The sequence below is a fragment of the Ranitomeya variabilis genome, chromosome 1 (assembly GCF_051348905.1).
Source record: "Ranitomeya variabilis isolate aRanVar5 chromosome 1, aRanVar5.hap1, whole genome shotgun sequence".
Taxonomy (NCBI): domain Eukaryota; kingdom Metazoa; phylum Chordata; class Amphibia; order Anura; family Dendrobatidae; genus Ranitomeya; species Ranitomeya variabilis.
Genome location: NC_135232.1, coordinates 761,872,280 through 761,893,925, shown reverse-complemented (window position 1 = coordinate 761,893,925; position 21,646 = coordinate 761,872,280). Strand labels below are relative to the sequence as shown.

The 21,646-nt window shown below is 43.3% G+C and overlaps 1 protein-coding gene across 2 annotated transcripts in view; it reads right to left on the bottom strand.

Annotated features, from left to right (window-relative positions):
- Nucleotides 1-2,576: 2,576 nt before the first annotated feature.
- The window catches only part of THOP1 (thimet oligopeptidase 1), an 80,969-nt gene continuing 61,899 nt past the window's right edge, over nt 2,577-21,646 (bottom strand). For both annotated transcript variants that reach the window (XM_077271643.1, XM_077271644.1), the window contains exon 13: nt 2,577-2,945. In XM_077271643.1, the coding sequence (XP_077127758.1) occupies nt 2,787-2,945 (159 nt within the window). In that variant the 3' untranslated portion in view covers nt 2,577-2,786. The remainder of the gene's footprint in view (nt 2,946-21,646) is intronic.

Here is a 21,646-nt window from a genome sequence, read left to right as displayed (position 1 = left end):
GGCTGTAGGGGACAAAGTAGTTGACATCAAGGCCTACAATCAGGCATCCGTTGTCCGCAAATAGGCAATTTTTTTTCCCTGCTGATCTTGCTGGAGGGACAACACTTGATACAACACCAAGTGCAAAGAGGCCTGGGGATCAGCGGGGTCCATGGCCTGAGCAAACTGCCACACACGTGGATAGTGGACCCACTGTGCCACAAGCCAGGCTTACCAAGGAGGGGCATAGTTAAGCGGCTGCATGGTTTTAGCTAGAGCTTCTGATGTTTGAGTTAGACTTCAGCAGTAGGTTAGCCACCAGGTACCATTCCTAGGCACTCCCCAGTACTGAAGGGGTCAGAATTGCAGACACGGAATCACTGGCAGGACAGGATTCAGGCACTGTTCTGACAACACAGATTCTGTGTCACCGGGGAGAACGGACACTTACTTCCCAACAGGGTAGCATGCGTGTTGCCTCCCAGCCATTGGCTGGGGGCATTTCTAAAGTGCGCACCCTGCCCCTTTAAGAATCAGGAAAATGCACAGGTCAAGAGCAGCAGGAAATGGTGACACAGCCTGAGTGGTATATTGGCATCCCTGCTGGAAGGAGGGAGAAGGAACATGCAGGCATACCGGCCTTGGAGGATGTTCATTCAGTTTAATTTTGTAGAAAAAAAAGCAGATCACAGACATGGCGCAAAACAAAAGTCATTTCAAATGGCAACTTTCTGGCTTTAATAAACACTAAAAGAAATCAAGAACAAAAAATGTGGTAATCAGTAATGGTTAATTTTTTAAACCAAGCATAGGGGAATAATTATGGAGTCACTCAATTATGAGGGGAAAAAATATGGAATCACCCTGTAAATTTTCATTCCCAAAACTAACACCTGCATCAAATTAGATCTGCTTGTTAGTCTCCGTCTAAGGGTATGTGCACACGTTGCAGATTTCCTGCAGACCTGCAGCTTTTTTTTCCGGGCAGCAACGCTGCAGATCTGCAAGTGATTTACAGTACAATGTAAATCAATGGCAAAAAAAAATGCTGTGCTGATGGTGCGGAAATATCTGCACAGAAAACGCAGCAGATTCAAAAAAGGACCATGTCACTTCTTTTTGCAGATCTGCAGCGTTTCTGCACCTATTCCATAATAGAAATCTGCAGGGGTAAAAAAGGAAGAAATCTGCACAAAAATCTGCAAAGTGTGCACATACCAAAAAAAGGCGCAGATTTTGACTTTTTTCTGCAAAGAAATGCAGAATCTGCACAGAAAATTTCAGTCAAATCTGCAACGTGTGCACATACCCTAAAAAGGAGTGATCACACATTGGAGAGCTGTTGCACCAAGTTGACTGACATGAATCATGGCTCCAACACGACAGATGTCAATTGAAACAAAGGAGAGGATTATCAAACGCTTAAAAGAGGGTAAATCGTCACGCAATGTTGCAAAAGATGTTGGATGTTCACAGTCAGCTGTGTCTAAAATCTGGACCAAATACAAACAACATGGGAAGGTTGTTAAAGGCAAACATACTGGTAGACCAAGGAAGACATCAAAGCATCAAGACCGGAAAATTAAAGCAATATGTCTCCAAAACAGGAAATGCACAATAAAACAAATGAGGAACGATTGGGAGGAAACTGGATTCAACGTCTGTGACCGAAATGTAAGAAACCGCCTAAAGGAAATGGGATTTACATGCAGAAAAGCTAAACGAAAGCCATCATTAACACCTAAACAGAAAAAACAAGGTTACAATGGGCTAAGGAAAAGCAATCGTGGACTGTGGATGACTGGATGAAAGTCATTCAGTGATGAATCACGAATCTGCATTGGGCAAGGTGATGATGCTGGAACTTTTGTTTGTTGCCGTTCCAATGAGATTTATAAAGATGACAGCCTGAAGAGAACATGCAAATTTCCACATACCATTATTAACCTTTGTGCAGCATTATATGGGGTATATTTTGATATGGAGCATCTTATGGGGCCCATCATGAACTGTATGGAGCATTATATGGGGCTCCTGATTCGATATGGATATTCAAAAACACTTAACCTACAGATGTCTCAATTAATTTTACTTTTATTGGTATCTATTTTTATTTTTGACATTAACCGGTAGCTGCTGCATTTCCCACCCTAGGCTTATACTCGAGTCAATAACTTATGCCAGTTTTTTGTGGCAAAATTAGGGGGGGTCGGCTTATACTCGAGTATATACGGTAGTTAGATTATTATACACACATTAAAGCCTAAAGGTCCCCATACACACTAGATAGAAGTAGGACCAACCCATAGTTAATGTGTTTGGGGCGACCAGCCTTTCCTATAGCAGATGAGGAAAATTAGGATCTGGCTGTTTTAATTTATTTAACTGATCCATTTGTTGCACAAACAGATAAGCTCCAGCCTCACTCCTTCCATCGAAAATACATGAACGATCAGTCACGTTGAGCATGAGCATTCATGTGTATGGGGGAGTCAGGCTGCATTTACCCAAGCTGAATAGACACATTAAAGTTGCATATTTAAACAAACTTTTGAAGTTATTTGTCTTTCAAAAGGGAATAAAAAAAAGAAGTCACATTTGGTACAAATTTTTATTTCATTCGGAAGAGAACATTAGGCCATTTTACTAGTAGAGAGTACAAGAGTAGGAATGTAAGTCAACTCCAATCATCCAAAAACATTAAGGCTCCAAATGACCTATATCTGATCCATATAAATTCCATACTTATAAGTCTAGGGTTCATTACATCTCCCAGAAATTATAGTTCATCCACTTGGAGCATTTTATTAACAAGCTGATGGCACAGGGCAGGTCACGCTGGTTAGTCCTTTGCTCTGAAAGAATGCATCTTGTTTTGGGTCACGGCCAAGGAAATTGCGCAGCATCTCACTAGCATCTAGAGATCCACCCGGCTTCAAGATACAGTTTCTGTAGTCAGAACCCACCTAAAAGGAATTAAATTAAAAAAAAAAAAACATGAACCGTTAAATTACTACTCACATAGTACATGCACAGAATATTGTGAATATGGCTTTGGCCGAGATCGCACAAAAAGGTGTCAATTCTCAATTGTACTCATCCACATCACTGATGGGTGCATGTGCCTTGTGCCATTCGGCACGCTCTAATTGTGAACCTGATAAAATAGTTGAATGCTGTGATTTTTCTCTGGCCTATTATCCTACAATACTTTTTTTTTTATAACAGAACTGAACAAAGGACTTCATGCCCTTAGTTGTAAATAAAGAGGTAATTCAGTTATCAGTATAGGAAAGGTTACTTCCAGTGACAGCAGCCTACCATTGAGGGTTATAATAATTTAGCAATGACTGGATTATATGATCCGAGAATGTACTTGATATATACTTTTCTACCCAAGGAAAATAGAATCTCTTCACAAAGAATATAGCAGATTATTCAATTACTTATTCTACACCTGACTACATCAGCAAAAATTAACACCCCTAAATAAACTTTGCTAATATCAGGTTATGCTGAATTAAAAATTAACTTATTAGGTATGCTTAAAAGGGAGTGGTATAAACAAAAAAAATGACAAAGTCCAACTATCTATATATAATCGTCTAAGGGGTACTTCCGTCTGTTTGTCTGTAACGGAAATCCCGCGTCGGCAGGCCCCGACCAATCAGCGACAGGCTTAGTCCGGCCGCGAATTGGCCCCTCCCTACTCTCCTCAAGTCAGTGCCCCCTCCCCACTCCCCTCCAGTCAGCGCCAGTGTCTCGCCCCATCCCGGACCAACTTTTTACTATTGATGCTGCCTATGCAGCATCAATAGTAAAAAGATATGTTAAAAATAATTAAAAAAAAATAAAAAATTGTGCTATTCTCACCTTCCACCGATGCCGCCAGCTTCCATTCCCAGTGATGCATTGTGAAATTACCCAGATGACTTAGCGGTCTCGCAAGACTGCTAAGTCATCTGGGTAATTTCGCAATGCATCACTGTGAACGGAAGCTGGCGGCAGCATCACGCACATCGGGACAGCGGAAGGTGGACGCCGGAGGGTGAGTAACTATTTATTTTTTTTTTTAACAGGGATATGGTGCCCACACTGCTATATACTATGTGGGCTGTGTTATATACTGCGTGGCCTGTGTTATATACTACGTGGGCTGTGCTATATATTTTGTGGGCTGTGTTATATACTGCCTGGCTGCTATATACTGCGTGGGCTGTGCTATATACTACGTGGTGTGTGTTACGTGGGCCGTGCTATATACTACGTGGCTGTGCTTTTGCTATATACTACATGACTGTGCATTCTAGAATACCAGATGCGTTAGAATCGGGCCACCATCTAGTATATAAATAATTGTCTAAGGTCCACTTACGTCTGTCTAACGGAAATCCCACGTCGCTGATTGGTCGCGGCCGGCTGGGCGCGACCAATCAGCGACAGGCACAGTCCGGCCGCGAATTGGCCCCTCTCTACTCCCCTCCAGTCAGCGCCCACATAGCGTTTTAGCAGTCCGTTAAACGGACTGCGTTACACCGCGGCATAACGCGGTGTAACGCAGTCCGTTAACGCTGCCATTAACCCTGTGAGTGTGACCAACTTTTTACTATTGATGCTGCCTATGCAGCATCAATAGTAAAAACATATATGTTAAAAATAATTTAAAAAAAAAATCATTATAGTCTCACCTTCCGGCGTCCGCGTCAGCCTTTCCCGCTCTTCGCGACGTTCCGGTCCCAAGAGTGCATTGCGGCAATGACCCCAGATGACGTAGCGGTCTCGTGAGACCGCTATATCATCACGGGTTATTGCCGCAAGGCATTACTTGGAACGGAGCGTCGCGAGGAGCATCGCTAAAGGCCTGGGCTGGATCCGGGGGCTGCCGGAACGCGAGTATATAACTATTTTTTATTTTAATTATTTTTTAATCAGGGATATGGTGCCCACATTGCTATATACTACATGGGCTGTGTTATATACTGCATGGGCTGTGTTATATACTACGTGGGCTGTGCAAAATACTACGTGGGCTGTGCAAAATACTACGTGGGCTGTGCAAAATACTACGTGGGCTGTGCAAAATACTACGTGGGCTGTGCAAAATACTACGTGGGCGGTGCAAAATACTACGTGGGCGGTGCAAAATACTACGTGGGCGGTGCAAAATACTACGTGGGCGGTGCAAAATACTACGTGGGCTGAGAGACTCTTTCGCCCGGGGCCCTCAAAAACCTGGAGCTCGCCCTGGCTTCACTGAATGGTCGTGGCCGGGCGCGACCAATCAGCGACAGACGCAGTCTGGCCGCAAATTGGCGTGGGATTTGAACCACACTTCATAATTGGTCGCGCCCAGCTAGCCGAATCCTGTGTATTCACTGCATTATTCTGAAATCTTCATAAATAAACTACATACATATTCTAGAATACCCGATGCGTTAGAATCAGGCCACCATCTATAGTTATATAAAAGGGGCTACCAGTGTAAAGGCTTCCACATGTCGGTTTTACAAAATTTCCCTTTTCTAATTTTAATAGTAAAAGTTATGTTTTAGAGCCTTTAGTTAGGGATTTATTTGCCTTTGGCAATCTGTGATTTATATTAGTAATACCCTACGCTGACTTGGACAGCAATTGTTGGTTGTATCAAGTTCTATGGTTCACACACACAACAGAATTAAAATCTGCCTCCAGAGCTTATTTTAAATGAAAGGGGACATTACCATTGTGAGACATGTAATGACTCAGGGTTCACTCTCACTAGCATATAAAATCAAACGAGTGCAATCCAATTAAAATAATAAAAAAAAATCAGATTGCACTTGGACCAATGTTATTCAATGAGGCAGTGCAGATCTGCATATTTTTTCTTACCTATATTCTGGATCAGATTACAAAAATAAATAAAAATTGCAGTATGCTGCGATTTCACTCCGAAATCGGTACAGGGCAAGAGAAAAAAAAATAAATAAACGCATTGCATATGGACCATCAGTATGGCACCCGATTTTTATAGATACATTACATTTCCTGTAGCATAGAAAACTGTAAGTGGTCCTGTAAAAGGTGAAATAGTTGCTGAGTAAAAGAAAAACACAGATTGCATATAGTCATCCAGATGAGAATGGGTTCGATTTTTTATACGCTAGTAGATACCCTCAGACTTACAGTCTGCTCTTATGTTGTCAACTCTACAGTGCGATCAGGACTAACAGTACAGCAAAGAACACTGTAATGAGGCAAAATTCACTACTGTTGTACTAACTAATGCTATTGTCCTCCTCAGTGCCTGTGAAGGTGTGTGTCAGAACTGACATACAGTGGGGAAAATAAGTATTCAATACACTGCCGATTTTGCAAGTTTTCCCACCAACAAGGAATGGAGAGGTCTGTACTTTTTATCGTATGTCTCTCATAGACAGAATGTAAAAAAAAAAAAAAAAAAAATCCAGAAAATCACATTGCATTGTATGATTTTTTTTACATAACTCATTTGTGTTTTATTGCATGAAATGTGTTTGATGCAATAGAAAAACAGGATGTAACATTTGGCACAGGAACCTTTGTTTGCAATTACAGATGTCAGACGTTTCCAGTAGTTCTTAGCCATGTTTGCACACACTGCAGCAGGGATTTTGGCCCACTCCTCCATACAGATCTTCTCCAGATCTTTCAGGGCAACATTGACTTTCAGCTCCCTCCAAAGATTTTCTATTGGGTTTAGGTTTGGAGACTGGCTAGGCCGCTCCAGGACCTTGAAATGCTTCTTATGGAGCCACTCCTTAGTTGCCCTGGCTGTGTGTTTCAGGCGATTGTGATCTTGGAAGACCCAGCCACAACCCATCTTCAATGCTCTTACTGAGTGAAGAATGTTGGACAAAATCTTGTGATACATGAACCCATCCATCCTCACTTCAATACGGTGCAGTCGTCATGTCACCTTTGCAGAAAAGAACCCCCAAGGTATGATGTTTCCCAACAATGCTTCACAGTTAGAACGGTGTTCTTGGGGTTGTACTCAACCTTCTTCCTTCAAACATGACGACCTTCTCCCATGCCTCCCTCTGGATCATCCAGATGGTTATTGGTGATCTTCAAATGGGACTGGTCATGTGCTGACGTGAGCCTTGCATGCCCTGCAAAATTTTAATACATGACAGTGTAGTGTTTTACCAACGGTAATGTTTGAGACTGCGGTCCCAGCTCTCTTAAGGTCATTGACCCGGGTCCTCCAGTGTAGTTCTGGACTGATTCTTGACCTTTCTCAGAATCATCCTTACTCCACGATGTGAGATCTTGCATGGAGCCTCAGACCGAGGAAGATTGACAGTCATCTTGTGTTTCTTCCATTATCTAATAATTGTGCCAACAGTTGTTGCCTTCTCACCAAGCTGCTTGCCTATTGTCCTGTAGCCTATCCCAGCCTTGTGCAGGTCTACAATTTTGTCCCTGGTGTCCCTAGACACCTCTTTGATCTTGGCCATGGTGGAGAGGTTGGAGTGTGATTGATTGAGTGTGTGGAAAGGTGTCATTTATACAGATAAGTTCAAACAGGTGCAATTAATACAGGTAATGAGTGCAGAGAAGGAGGCTTCTTAAAGAAAAACTATCAAGTTTGTGAGAGCCAGAATTCTTGCTGGTTGGTAGGTGATCAAATACTTATGTCATGCAATTTAACTGTTTTAATATCATACAATGTGATTTTCTGGTTCTTATTTTCATATTCTGTCCCTCACAGGTGAGGTGTACCTATGATAAAAATTACAAACCTCTCCATTCTTTATAGGTCCACGGGTAAACTTGCAAAATCTGCAGTGTATCAAATACTTATTTTCCCACTGTACGTCACTGCAGATGTGTAAAGGATCAAATCTACTGTGTTGGTTATAACCAGGATCAACTCTGCAGCAGTGCTGACAGAACTAGGAGAGGACACATGCGGCTGTAAATGTTTGTAATGAGTTAGAAGGGAAAGTAAAACAGGCTTATAAATCACAACATTCCTTTAATAAGTTGCTTTATGTACCCTTGTCAAGGTAAGTACTGGACATCACGACCTGAGGGGGAAGGGGGGGTTTCGGTTCAAATATCTTCATGACTGGAGGGTGGGAGGAGTGGTCTGATGGCTGCATCTTTCTGCTCTCCTGATTGTAATCTCATTGGAATGGAGGAATCAGTAAACCCTCACTCATGTATACTCTGCAGGCAGTCTTGGAGGGGTCCTTGACCTGGCTCCTGAGCTGTGTGGATCCTACTCAGTCAAGCGTGAAGCAGCTCCTCCTGCCACCTGATAAGTGCTGGAATCATGGAGGAGTGTGATGAGGGTGAAGTCAAGGGTGCTGGGGCGGAGTGACATCCAGAATCCTGGGGAAAAGCTGGGTGAAGCGGCTATTAATGCCCCTCACGTGGAGTCCAGTATAAAGAAAGACATGGTGCATCACCTAATCCATTCCTTCTTCAGCAGTGTTATTGAGCAGTGAATGCAGGTAGTCCTGCTTTGGACAGTGGTAAAGACCTTCCTGACTGTCCCGAGTTTGACTTTTTCAGATGCCATTGTCTCTGTCCTGGACTCTCTGTTCAAATTGTGAGCAACACTGCCACCTGCTGGTGTTTAACAGCAACACAGCTTATATATTAGACTTCATATACTCATTGTGAGTGAAGGCCTCATTCACACGTCAGTATTTGGTCACCATCTGTATACCAAGACCAAGAGTGGAACTTACAGAGAGAAAGTATAATTGAAAGACCGACACCTGTTCTGTGTTTTGGAGCCGCTCCTGGTTTTGGCATACCAATGCTGATGAAATACTGATCAAAAATACTGATGTGTGAAGTTTAAGATTGTTTCCTGATTGACAGTTTACAGCTGTTAATATATTTTAGAGGTTGGTCTCTGCTTTTATCAGTTCATTCTGAGGGGAAACTAACATCGATCTGGTAAATACAAAGGAAAAAAAATGAGGTGAAGTCCTCCCAATACGACCAGCTTTGTTCACTATATATTGATTCTAAGGCCACATCCACACGTTCAGTATTTTACCTCAGTATGTGTAAGCCAAAACCAGGAGAGGAAGAGTCAGAGGCAAGTATAATGGAAACACGTCACCACTTCTGTATTTATCACCCACTCATGGTTTTGGCGGAGAAATACTGAGGTAAAATACTGACCAAATACTGTCATGTGAAAATGGCTTAATGCTGGGAATTCCCAGGAACAAATGACCAATGATGCGGCTAACTCCGCTAAGTAATGGGAGCAATACTTCAGGAGCCCGGATGCTTCACAAGGTTTCACACCGGATCTCACTCTGCCTGCGGACTAGGAATTCTTAACTTCTCAGTCGCATTCTCCTCCAACATCACCTTGCTCCTTTACAAACATTGACCAGAAATTTGCCCAGATTCTGGCAGTCATGAACAACTGTCAGATCATATTGGTAGTAACTAAAGTGGACAAACTCCTGCAGGACTTTGTGGTTCAGAAACAGGACTTGCAGAAAATTAGAGAACACACAGAGGTGGAGCGTAGAATCTCACATGGATAGGATACTTAGAGGCCTATGCCGGCTCGGAATGCAGAATTAAAGAAACAAATTATTGCTTCTAGTGAAGGAGAAAATCAGATCAGGAGAAAACATCAGGATAGTGGGCCTGCCACAGAAAACCGAAGGGGCTGATGCCGTATCCTTCACTGAACACTGGTTAAATGATTTGTTGGCTACAGAAGTGTTCTTGTCGTTCTTTACCGTTAAGCAAGCACATTGAGTTCCCACACAACGAGACCCTTCATGTAGACCTCCTATGGCATTATTGGCCCAACTATTGCATTAATGTGATAGATATGCCATACTCAGCCATCTGCCTGAAGTGTGAGGTCCTGTACAACAACAATTGGGCCTCCTTTTACTCGGATTTCTCAGTTGCTGTCAGAAGACAACACACTCAATTTGCTGAAATCCGTGCCAAGCTGCAAGAGAAGGCGTATAAATACTCAGTTATTCCCTGCAAAGCTAAGATTCCTCACATCTCCGGTCAGTGCACTGGTATGGGATGAAGTTGCCCCTGGTACTCAACAGGAGAATGACTGGAGCAGGGTCGGAGGAGGCAGATTCCGTTCTGCAGAAAGCCAGTGGCGGCAGAAGTCGGGCGATGTAGGTCCTGGGTGGGAGGTGGGGGTGTTCCTGCGGTGCGCAGCTGCGGATCCTGGGTTGGATCATGGGGTGCTAGCGGTGAGGCAGTGTGAAGTGCACTGATTTCCCAGTGCTGGGATTCAGGAAGATGGCAGTCTCCGGCAGCGTATGCACAGAATGAGATCTTAGCTGAGCCAAGATCCAAATCTGTGCGTGCACCGCTTCCAGAGGCCATTTGCCTGAAGCCTGCTGCCAGGAAACCATTACGCAGAGTATGCACTCTGCTACTGCCTCATCGCTGGCATCTCTCCTTCCAGCCCAGGGCCTGCAGCATTGCCCCACTTCTGCCGCCGTTGGCTTCCTGCAGCAGAGACACTGCCTCCTGTAACCCCACTCCAGCACCGCAGCCCACTGCCGGGAAGCTACATTCTGACTATAAGACGCACCATCATTTTCCTTCCAGATTTGGGTCAGAGGAGGAAGAGTGCGTATTATAGTTTGAAAAATACGATAATTGTTTAAGACTAGTTCATATTGTTTTATTTTATAGCTTGAAGGTTTACATACTGTACTATTCTATTTACCGACTTGAAAAAGGACATGTCTAATGATGTAATAAAATTGTTCCATGTATATATAAAAAAGTATTAAAAAATGTTGATCTTTTTAATTTAGTAATAGACATAATGATTAGGATGAGACTATACTTGGAAAATCATGCTTTGTAATATCATCCAACCAAGTTCCCATCCTGAATCCCTGAAAAAATGTAACCAAAAACACAAGTAACACCATATGCATTTAAAAAAAAAAAAAAAAATAAATGTATAACAGTTTTCCCCAAATCCTCTTGTGACACATCAAATTAAAGCTTGTACAATACTGAACAAAATGGTGCCTCTCCCAAGTCTTCATCTTAATTCTAGCCCAAGATATGATGATAAATGTAAAGTCATACAAGGCCAAAATTCAGGCTTTAAAAACTTTGGAAAAATATAAAATGATGACGTCCTCTTCTTTGCTTCCTGCTGCGGCCCCGGTGCAGGCGTACTTTGTCCTGTTGAGCCTCTCTGACCTTTCCGGCGCCTGCGCACTGCAGTACTTTGCTCTGCCCTCAACAGGGCAGACAGAGTACGCCTGCACCGGAGCCGGAAGACAAGAAGAGGACGTCATCGTATGAAGATGGGAGGCCCCGGACCAGACCGCGACGCCCATCGGACCGGACTGCAGCGGGAACGCCCCTGGGTGAGTATAATATGACCTGTTTTTTTTACCTTTCAAGATACATCGGGGGCTTATCTACAGCATTACAGAATGCAGTAGATAAGCCCCTGATGCCAGTGGCCTTAGCTCATATACGATTTTTGGGGTGACAGATTCCCTTTAATTCACTAAAACAGCACTTAAAAAAACACCAAAGAAAAAAAAATATCCTAAGATATCAGTTAAAAAAAAAATTCAGATTTGGATCACTCGAAATGTAATGACCATGAGGGAACTTACAGCGCCCTGTTCCAACACTGCTTTCAACAGTATCTGCACCCAGGATGCAGCTGGTTGAAAAGTGGGATGCTAGGCAGGGATGCCCCCTACTCACACCCCCATAGAGGACACGTGGCCTGCCGCTATTAGCAGTACACTAATGTTCCAACCCATAAATCTTAACATCTCATTTACGGAAAAAACATGAATCTCTCTGGAATAGATATCGGCTTTCAGATACCAAGGTATCATGTTACTCCTCCTATGACCAGCATATCCATATAGGTGACATATCCCTTTATCTTCAACATATTACACAGCACTCTAGCCATCCGCACTAATACTGAATTGCACACAGCGGTCTCCGTGTTAGGATTGAAACAGCACATTAATACAATAATGTGTCACACACAATAGGGCATTAGTTATCAATATGGTTTACAATGTACACATTTGGTGCATTTTACAAACAAGCCCGTCATTTTATTCATGTAACCCAAACCAGGGCCAGCAGGAATCGGCACCTGGCTGCACAATGTTTAGCCGTTTAACGATGGCCTGGGACTATAAGCCAAGGCAGGATACAGCTGGGGAAATCTTTCAGCTGTCCTATTAGTTGATTACTTTGTGCCAAAATTATGAAGCTCCTGGCCAACTATTACTCCATGCTCCATTAATCCCACCCCTCTGCTGAACAAGTCAAAGAAAATGTCAAAAAACACTGTATATACACGGTGTTGGTGCAAAATCCACACTGTGGATATATACAGCGTTGGTGCAAAAAACACACGGTGTACACTACCGTTCCAAAGTTTAGGGTCACTTAGAAATTTCCTTATTTTTGAAAAAAAGCACAGTTTTTTCCAATGAAGCTAACATTAAATGATTCAGAAATGCACTCTATACATTGTTAATGTAGTAAATGACTATTCTAGCTGCAAACGTCTGGTTTGTAATGCAATATCTTCATAGGTGTATAGAGGCCCATTTCCAACAGCCATCACTCCAGTGTTCTTATGGTACTTTGTGTTTGCTAACTGTGTAAGGCGGCTAATGAATGGTTAGAATACCCTTAAAAACCCTTGTGCAAGTATGTTAGCACAGCTGAAAACAGTTTGGCTGATTAGAGAACATATAAACCTGACCTTCCTTTGAGCTAGATGAGAATCTGTAGCATTACATTTGTTGGTTCCATTAAACTCTCAAAATGGCCAGAAAAAAGAACTTTCATGTGAAACTCAACAGTCTATTCTTGTTCTTAGAAATTAAGGCTATTCTATGCGAGAAGTTGCCAAGAAACTGAAGATTTCCTACAACGGTGTGTACTACTCCCTTCAGAGGAGAGCACAAACAGGCTCTAACCAGAGAAGAAAGAGAAGTGTGAGGCCCCGCTGCACAACCGAGCAACAAGACAAGTACATTAGAGTCTGTAGTTTGAGAAATCGACACCTTACAGGGCCTCAACTGGTCAACTGGCAGCTTCATTAAATAGTACACGCAAAACGCCAGTGTCAACCTCTACAGTGAAGAGGCGACTCCGGGATGCTGGCCTTCAGGGCAGAGTGGCAAAGAAAAAGCCATATCTGAGACTGGCTAATAAAAGGAAAAGATTATTATGGGCAAAAGAACACAGACATTGGACAGAGGAAGATTGGAAAAAAGTGTTATGGACAGACGAATCTAAGTTTGAGGTGTTTGGATCACACAGAAGAACATTTGTGAGATGCAGAACAACTGAAAAGATGCTGGAAGAGTGCCTGACGCCATCTGTCAAGCATGATGGAGGTAATGTGATGGTCTGGGGCTGCTTTGGTGCTGGTAAAGTGGGAGATTTGTAGAAGGTAAAAGGGATTTTGAATAAGGAAGGCTATCACTTTATTTTGCAACATCATGCCATACCCTGTGGACAGCGCTTGATTGGAGCCAATTTCATCCTACAACAGGACAATGACCCAAAGCACACCTCCAAATTATGCAATAACTATTTGGGGAAGAAGCAGGCAGCTGGTATTCTATCTGTAATGGAGTGGCCAGCACAGTCGCCAGATCTCAACCCCATTGAGCTGTTGTGGGAGCAGCTTGACCGTATGGTACGCAAAAAGTGCCCATCAAGCCAAACCAACTTGTGGGAGGGTCTTCTGGAAACAAGGGGTGAAATTTCTCCAGATTACCTCAGCAAATTAACTGCTAGAATGCCAAAGGTCTGCAATGCTGTAATTGCTGCAAAGGGAGCATTCTTTGACGAAAGCAAAGTTTGAAAGAGAAAATTATTATTTCAAATAAAAATTTTTTTTCGAACCTTGTCAATGTCTGGACTAGATTTTAAATTCATTTGGCAACTCAGTTGATTAATAAAAGTATGAGTTTTCATGGAAAACACAAAATTGTCTGGGTGACCCTAAACTTTTGAATGGTAGTGTATATATACAGTGTTGGTGCAAAAACCACACTATGTATATATGATGTTGGTGCAAAAACCACACTGTGCATACACTGTGTTCCAAGTTATTATGCAAATTGGATTTAAGCGTCAAAACGATTTAATTGTTTTGTTTTTCAAATAAACTCATGGATGGCATTGTGTCTCAGGGCTCAATGGATCACTGAAATCAATCTTAACCACATGCGATAATTAGTTTTCCAGGTGATTCTAATTAAAGGAAAACTACTTAAAAATGATGTTCCTCATTATTAAGCAAACCACAGTTTTCAAGTAACATGGGAAAGAAAAAGGATCTCTCTGCTGCCGAAGAGCATCAAATAGTGCAATGCCTTGGTCAAGGGATGAAAACATTAGATATTTCTTGAAAATTTAAGTGTGATCATCTTACGGTTAAGAGATTTGTGGCTGAATCTGAGCACAGACGTGTTCGTGCTGATAAAGGCATAATGAGGAAGGTTTCTGCCAGGCAAGTTCATCGGATAAAGAGAGCAGCTGCTAAAAAGCCATTACAAACCAGCAAACAGGTATTTGAAGCCGCTGATGCCTCTGGAGTCCCTCGAACCTCAAGGTGTAGGATCCTTCAAAGGCTTGCTTTGGTTTATAAATTTACTATTCTGCCACCCCTAAACAGTGTTCACAAGCAGAAACGGTTGTAGTGGGCCCAGACATACATGAAGACTAATTTTCAAACAGTCTTGTTTACTGATGAGTGTCGAGCAACCCTGGATGGTCCAGATGGATGGAGTAGTGTCATGATCTCTGCAGGCAAAGATCATAGCAAGCCTATAGAGGGACAAGCTCTCGGAAGATGGAACTATACTGACCATGAACTAAGCCTGCCGCGCAACTAGAAATAGCCAGGTAGCATTTCCTATTTATCGCTAGATGCCCAGCTCTGGCCTAAGACCTAAATAGCTAGCAGAGGGAAATATAAGACCTGGCTCACCTCTAGAGAAATATTCCAAAGAAGACAGTAGCCCCCCACATATAATGACGGTGAGTTCAGATGAAACAACAAACGCAGCAGGAAAATAGTCTTAGCAAATTTGAGGTCCGCTTACTAGATAGCAGAAGACAGATAGTATACTTTCATGGTCAGCAGAAAAACACTAACAAAACACCATCCAGAGATTACCTTAAACTCTGGCATTAACTCATAACGCCAGAGTAGCAATCCCTGATCATCGAGAGCTTTCCAGACACAGTAACAAAACTTCAGCTGTGAACTGGAACAAATAGGCAAAACAAAACATGGACAAAAGTCCAACTTATCAGTAGTTGTCTAGAAGCAGGAACAAGCACTGAGAGGCATCAGATAACATTGTTGACCGGCAAGAAACCACCAGAGAAATGAGCTTAAATAGCGACACCCACTACTGATGGAACCAGGTGAAACAGGAAAGAGGATGACAAGTCCAATTCCACAAGCGGCCACCGGGGGAGCCCAGAATCCAAATTCACAACAGTACCCCCCCCTCAAGGAGGGGGCACCGAACCCTCACCAGATCCACCAGGGCGACCAGGATGAGCCCTATGGAAAGCACGAACAAGATCAGAAGCATGAACATCAGATGCATTGACCCAAGAATTATCCTCCTGGCCGTAACCCTTCCAGTTGACCAGATACTGGAGTTTCCGTCTGGAAACACGAGAGTCCAAAATTTTCTCCACAACGTACTCCAACTCACCCTCAACCAACACCGGAGCAGGAGGCTCAACTGAAGGTACAACAGGTACCTCATACCTGCGCAATAACGACCGATGAAAAACGTTATGAATGGAAAAGGACGCAGGGAGGTCCAAACGGAAAGAAACAGGATTAAGAATCTCCAATATTCTATAAGGGCCGATGAACCGAGGTTTAAACTTAGGAGAAGAGACCCTCATAGGGACAAAACGAGAAGACAACCACACCAAATCTCCAACACAAAGCCGAGAACCAACACGACGATGACGGTTGGCAAAACGCTGAGTCTTCTCCTGGGACAACTTCAAATTGTCCATAACCTGCCCCCAGATGTGATGCAATCTCTCCACCACCGCATCCACTCCAGGACAATCCGAGGATTCCACCTGACCGGAGGAAAATCGAGGGTGAAACCCCGAATTACAGAAAAACGGGGACACCAAGGTGGAAGAACTGGCCCGATTATTGAGGGCGAACTCTGCCAATGGCAAAAAAGCAACCCAATCATCCTGGTCAGCAGAGACAAAACACCTCAGATATGTCTCAAGGGTCTGATTAGTCCGCTCGGTCTGGCCATTAGTCTGAGGGTGAAAAGCAGATGAAAAAGACAAATCTATGCCCATCCTAGCACAGAATGCCCGCCAAAATCTAGACACAAATTGGGTACCTCTGTCAGAAACAATATTCTCAGGAATACCGTGCAATCGGACAACATTCTGAAAAAACAGAGGAACCAACTCAGAAGAAGAAGGCAACTTGGGCAGAGGAACCAAATGGACCATTTTAGAGAAACGGTCACAGACCACCCAGATGACAGACATCTTCTGGGAAACAGGCAGATCTGAAATAAAATCCATCGAGATGTGTGTCCAAGGCCTCTTAGGAATAGGCAAGGGCAACAGCAGTCCGCTAGCCCGAGAACTACAAGACTTGGCCCGAGCACAAACGTCACATGACTGCACAAAAACTCGCACATCTCGTGACAGGGAAGGCCACCAGAAGGATCTTGCCACCAAATCCCTGGTACCAAAAATTCCGGGATGACCTGCCAATGCAGAAGAATGTACCTCAGAGATGACTCTGCTGGTCCAATCATCCGGAACAAACAGTCTATCAGGCGGACAACGATCCGGTCTATCCGCCTGAAACTCTTGCAAGGACCGCCGCAGATCAGGAGAAACGGCCGACAAAATTACTCCCTCCCTAAGGATACCTGTGGTTTCAGAATTACCAGGAGAGTCCGGGTCAAAACTCCTAGAAAGGGCATCTGCCTTAACATTCTTAGAACCCGGTAGGTATGACACCACAAAATTAAAGCGAGAAAAAAATAAAGACCAGCGCGCCTGTCTAGGATTCAGGCGTCTGGCAGTCTCAAGATAAATCAAATTTTTGTGGTCAGTCAATACCACCACCTGATGCCTAGCCCCCTCGAGCCAATGGCGCCACTCCTCAAACGCCCACTTCATGGCCAAAAGCTCCCGATTCCCAACATCATAATTCCGCTCTGCGGGCGAAAATTTGCGAGAAAAGAAAGCACAAGGCCTAATGACGGAGCAGTCGGAACCTTTCTGCGACAACACTGCCCCAGCTCCGATCTCCGAAGCGTCAACCTCAACCTGAAAAGGCAGATTCACATCAGGCTGACGCAACACAGGGGCAGAGGCAAAACGGCGCTTAAGCTCCTGAAAGGCCTCTACAGCATGAGGGGACCAATTAGCAACATCAGCGCCTTGTCTGGTCAAATCAGTCAGTGGTTTAACGACATCCGAAAAACCAGCAATAAATCGGCGGTAAAAGTTGGCAAAGCCCAAAAATCTCTGAAGACCCTTAAGAGAGGAGGGCTGAGTCCAGTCACAAATAGCTTGCACCTTGACGGGATCCATCTCAATGGAAGAGGGAGAAAAAATATACCCCAAAAAGGAGATTTTCTGGACCCCAAAAACGCACTTAGACCCCTTCACACATAAAGAATTAGACCGCAGAACCTGAAAAACTCTCCTGACCTGCTGGACATGAGAGTCCCAGTCATCAGAAAAAATCAGAATATCATCCAGATATATTATCATAAATTTATCCAGAAAATCGCGGAAAATATCATGCATAAAAGACTGGAAAACTGAAGGGGCATTAGAAAGACCAAAAGGCATGACCAAATACTCAAAGTGGCCCTCGGGCGTATTAAATGCGGTCTTCCACTCATCCCCCTGCCTGATCCGCACCAAATTATACGCCCCACGAAGATCAATTTTAGAGAACCACTTAGCACCCTCTATACGAGCAAACAAATCAGTAAGCAATGGCAATGGGTATTGATACTTAACAGTGATCTTATTCAGAAGCCGATAATCAATACATGGTCTCAAAGAGCCGTCTTTTTTTGAGACAAAGAAAAACCCAGCTCCCAAGGGAGAAGAAGATGGACGAATATGTCCCTTTTCCAAAGACTCCTTTATATATTCCCGCATAGCAGCATGTTCCGGCACAGACAAATTAAACAAACGACCCTTTGGATATTTACAACCCGGTATCAAATCTATGGCACAATCGCACTCACGGTGCGGAGGTAACGACCCAAGCTTGGGTTCGTCAAAGACGTCTTGATAATCAGAGAGGAACTCAGGGACTTCAGAGGGAATGGACGACGAAATAGAAACCAAAGGTACGTCCCCATGAATACCCTTACATCCCCAGCTCAACACAGACATTGCTCTCCAGTCCAAGACTGGGTTGTGAGACTGCAACCATGGCAATCCCAGTACCAAATCGTCATGTAAATTATACAGCACCAGGAAACGAATAATCTCCTGGTGATCCGGATTGATACGCATGGTTACTTGTGTCCAGTATTGTGGTTTATTATTAGCCAATGGGGTGGAGTCAATCCCCTTCAGAGGAATAAGAGTCTCCAAAGGCTCTAAATCAAAACCACAACGATTGGCAAAGGACCAATCCATAAGACTCAGAGCGGCGCCAGAGTCAACATAGGCGTCCGTGGCAATGGATGACAAAGAGCAAATCAGGGTTACAGACAAAATAAACTTAGACTGAATGGTGCCAATGGAAACAGACTTATCAAGCTTCTTTGTACGCCTAGAGCATGCTGATATAACATGAGTAGAATCCCCACAATAGAAACACAATCCATTCTTCCGTCTAAAATTCTGTCGCTCGCTCCTGGACAGAATTCTATCACACTGCATACTTTCTGGCGTCTTTTCCATAGACACCGCCAGATGGTGCACCGGTTTGCGCTCCCGCAGACGCCTATCAATCTGAATAGCCATTGTCATGGACTCATTCAGACCTGCAGGCAAAGGGAACCCCACCATAACATCCTTAACGGCATCAGAGAGACCTTCTCTGAAAGTTGCCGCCAAGGCGCACTCATTCCACTGAGTAAGCACAGACCATTTACGGAATTTTTGGCAGAAAACTTCAGCTTCATCTTGCCCCTGAGATAGTGCCATCAAAGTTTTTTCTGCCTGAAGTTCCAAATGAGGTTCCTCATAAAGCAAGCCCAAGGCCAGAAAAAACGCATCCACATCGCGTAACGCAGGATCCCCTGCTGGCAATGAGAAGGCCCAATCTTGAGGGTCACCCCTGAGCAAGGAAATCACAATCCTAACCTGCTGAGCAGGGTCTCCAGCTGAACGAGACTTCAGGGACAAATAAAGCTTACAATTATTTCGGAAATTCTGGAAGCTAGCTCTATTCCCTGTGAAGAACTCCGGCAAAGGAATTCTCGGTTCAGATACCGGAGCATGTACCACAAAATCTTGTAAATTTTGTACTTTCGTGATGAGATTATTCAAACCCGCATTTACACTCTGGAGATCCATTATTGTCAGGTGCACACAGAGCATACAGAGATTAGGAGGAGAGAGAGAAAAAAGACTGCAGCAAGGCAGACTGGAGGAAAAAAAAAAAAAAAAAAAAAAAAATTCCAGCAGACTTCTTATAACTCTCCTTTCTCAACCTGGGTCTTTAACACTTTATGGGCCGGTCAAACTGTCATGATCTCTGCAGGCAAAGATCATAGCAAGCCTATAGAGGGACAAGCTCTCGGAAGATGGAACTATACTGACCATGAACTAAGCCTGCCGCGCAACTAGAAATAGCCAGGTAGCATTTCCTATTTATCGCTAGATGCCCAGCTCTGGCCTAAGACCTAAATTGCTAGCAGAGGGAAATATAAGACCTGGCTCACCTCTAGAGAAATATTCCAAAGAAGACAGTAGCCCCCCACATATAATGACGGTGAGTTCAGATGAAACAACAAACGCAGCAGGAAAATAGTCTTAGCAAATTTGAGGTCCGCTTACTAGATAGCAGAAGACAGATAGTATACTTTCATGGTCAGCAGAAAAACACTAACAAAACACCATCCAGAGATTACCTTAAACTCTGGCATTAACTCATAACGCCAGAGTAGCAATCCCTGATCATCGAGAGCTTTCCAGACACAGTAACAAAACTTCAGCTGTGAACTGGAACAAATAGGCAAAACAAAACATGGACAAAAGTCCAACTTATCAGTAGTTGTCTAGAAGCAGGAACAAGCACTGAGAGGCATCAGATAACATTGTTGACCGGCAAGAAACCACCAGAGAAATGAGCTTAAATAGCGACACCCACTACTGATGGAACCAGGTGAAACAGGAAAGAGGATGACAAGTCCAATTCCACAAGCGGCCACCGGGGGAGCCCAGAATCCAAATTCACAACAGAGTAGTGGATGATTGGTGGATGGCCACCATGTCCCAACAAGGCTGCAACGTCAGCAAGGATGTGGAGGAGTCATGTTTTGGGATGGAATCATGGGGAAACAGCTCGTAGGGCCCTTTAAAGTTCCTGAAGATGTGAAAATGTCCTCTGCAAAGTATATAGAGTTTCTGACTAACAACTTTCTTCCATGGTATAAAAAGCAGAAACGTGCCTTGAAGAGCAAAATTATCTTCATGCATGACAATGCACCATCTCATGCTGCAAAGAATACCTCTGAGTCATTGGCTGCTATGGGCATAAAAGGAGATAAACTCATGGTGTTACCACCATCTTCCCCTGTCCTCAACCCTATAGAGAACCTTTGGAGTATCATCAAGCAAAAGATCTATGAGGGTGGGAGGCAGTTCACATCAAAACAGCAGCTCTGGGAGGCTATTCTGACTGCAAAGAAATACAAGCAGTAACTCTCCAAAAACTCACAAGTTCAATGGATGCAAGAATTTGTGATATCAAAGAAAGGTTCCTATGTTAACATGTAACTTGGCCTGTTAGGATGTTTTGGAGTTAAATAGCTTTTTTGTTCAGTGAATGTGACCTCTTAATGCTGCAAATTCCACAAATGAGCATTTTCAGTTCTTTAAAACATATCAAATGTCTAGAAATTCTACTGTGCCTAATAATTTGAAACAGTGCATTTTGAGGTTTTATTCATTTTGGAGATTATGCTGTTATTATTGGGAGGTTTCTTCAATGAAATTCGATGTATAATCTAACGGGTGATGACTTTTATTAGACTGACTCATTTGGACCGACCATTTAGGAAAATCCGAGAAAAATATCATTTGCATAATAATTTGGAACATAGTGTATATGGTGTTGGTGCAAAAACCACACTGTATATATGGTGTTGGTGCAAAAAAACCCCACCGTCTTTAGTGAAATTGCATTCAAATCTACAGCTTGACCCCAATGTAAAGCTCTTGAGGCGACCATGTAAGATCACTGAAGAATATAAAACCAATACTGGAGAGTGCAGCAATAATATATATTGTGTCCACTAAAGTGATTTTTCATCATCTGTATTGTGACAAATATTTTAAAGGCGTTATCCCAAGAACAAAGTTAATTTTAAAGTTGATTTTAATCAATAGGTCTTGGAATAATAATAAGTTCCACAATTGTTCCTGTGCCAAGAATCTT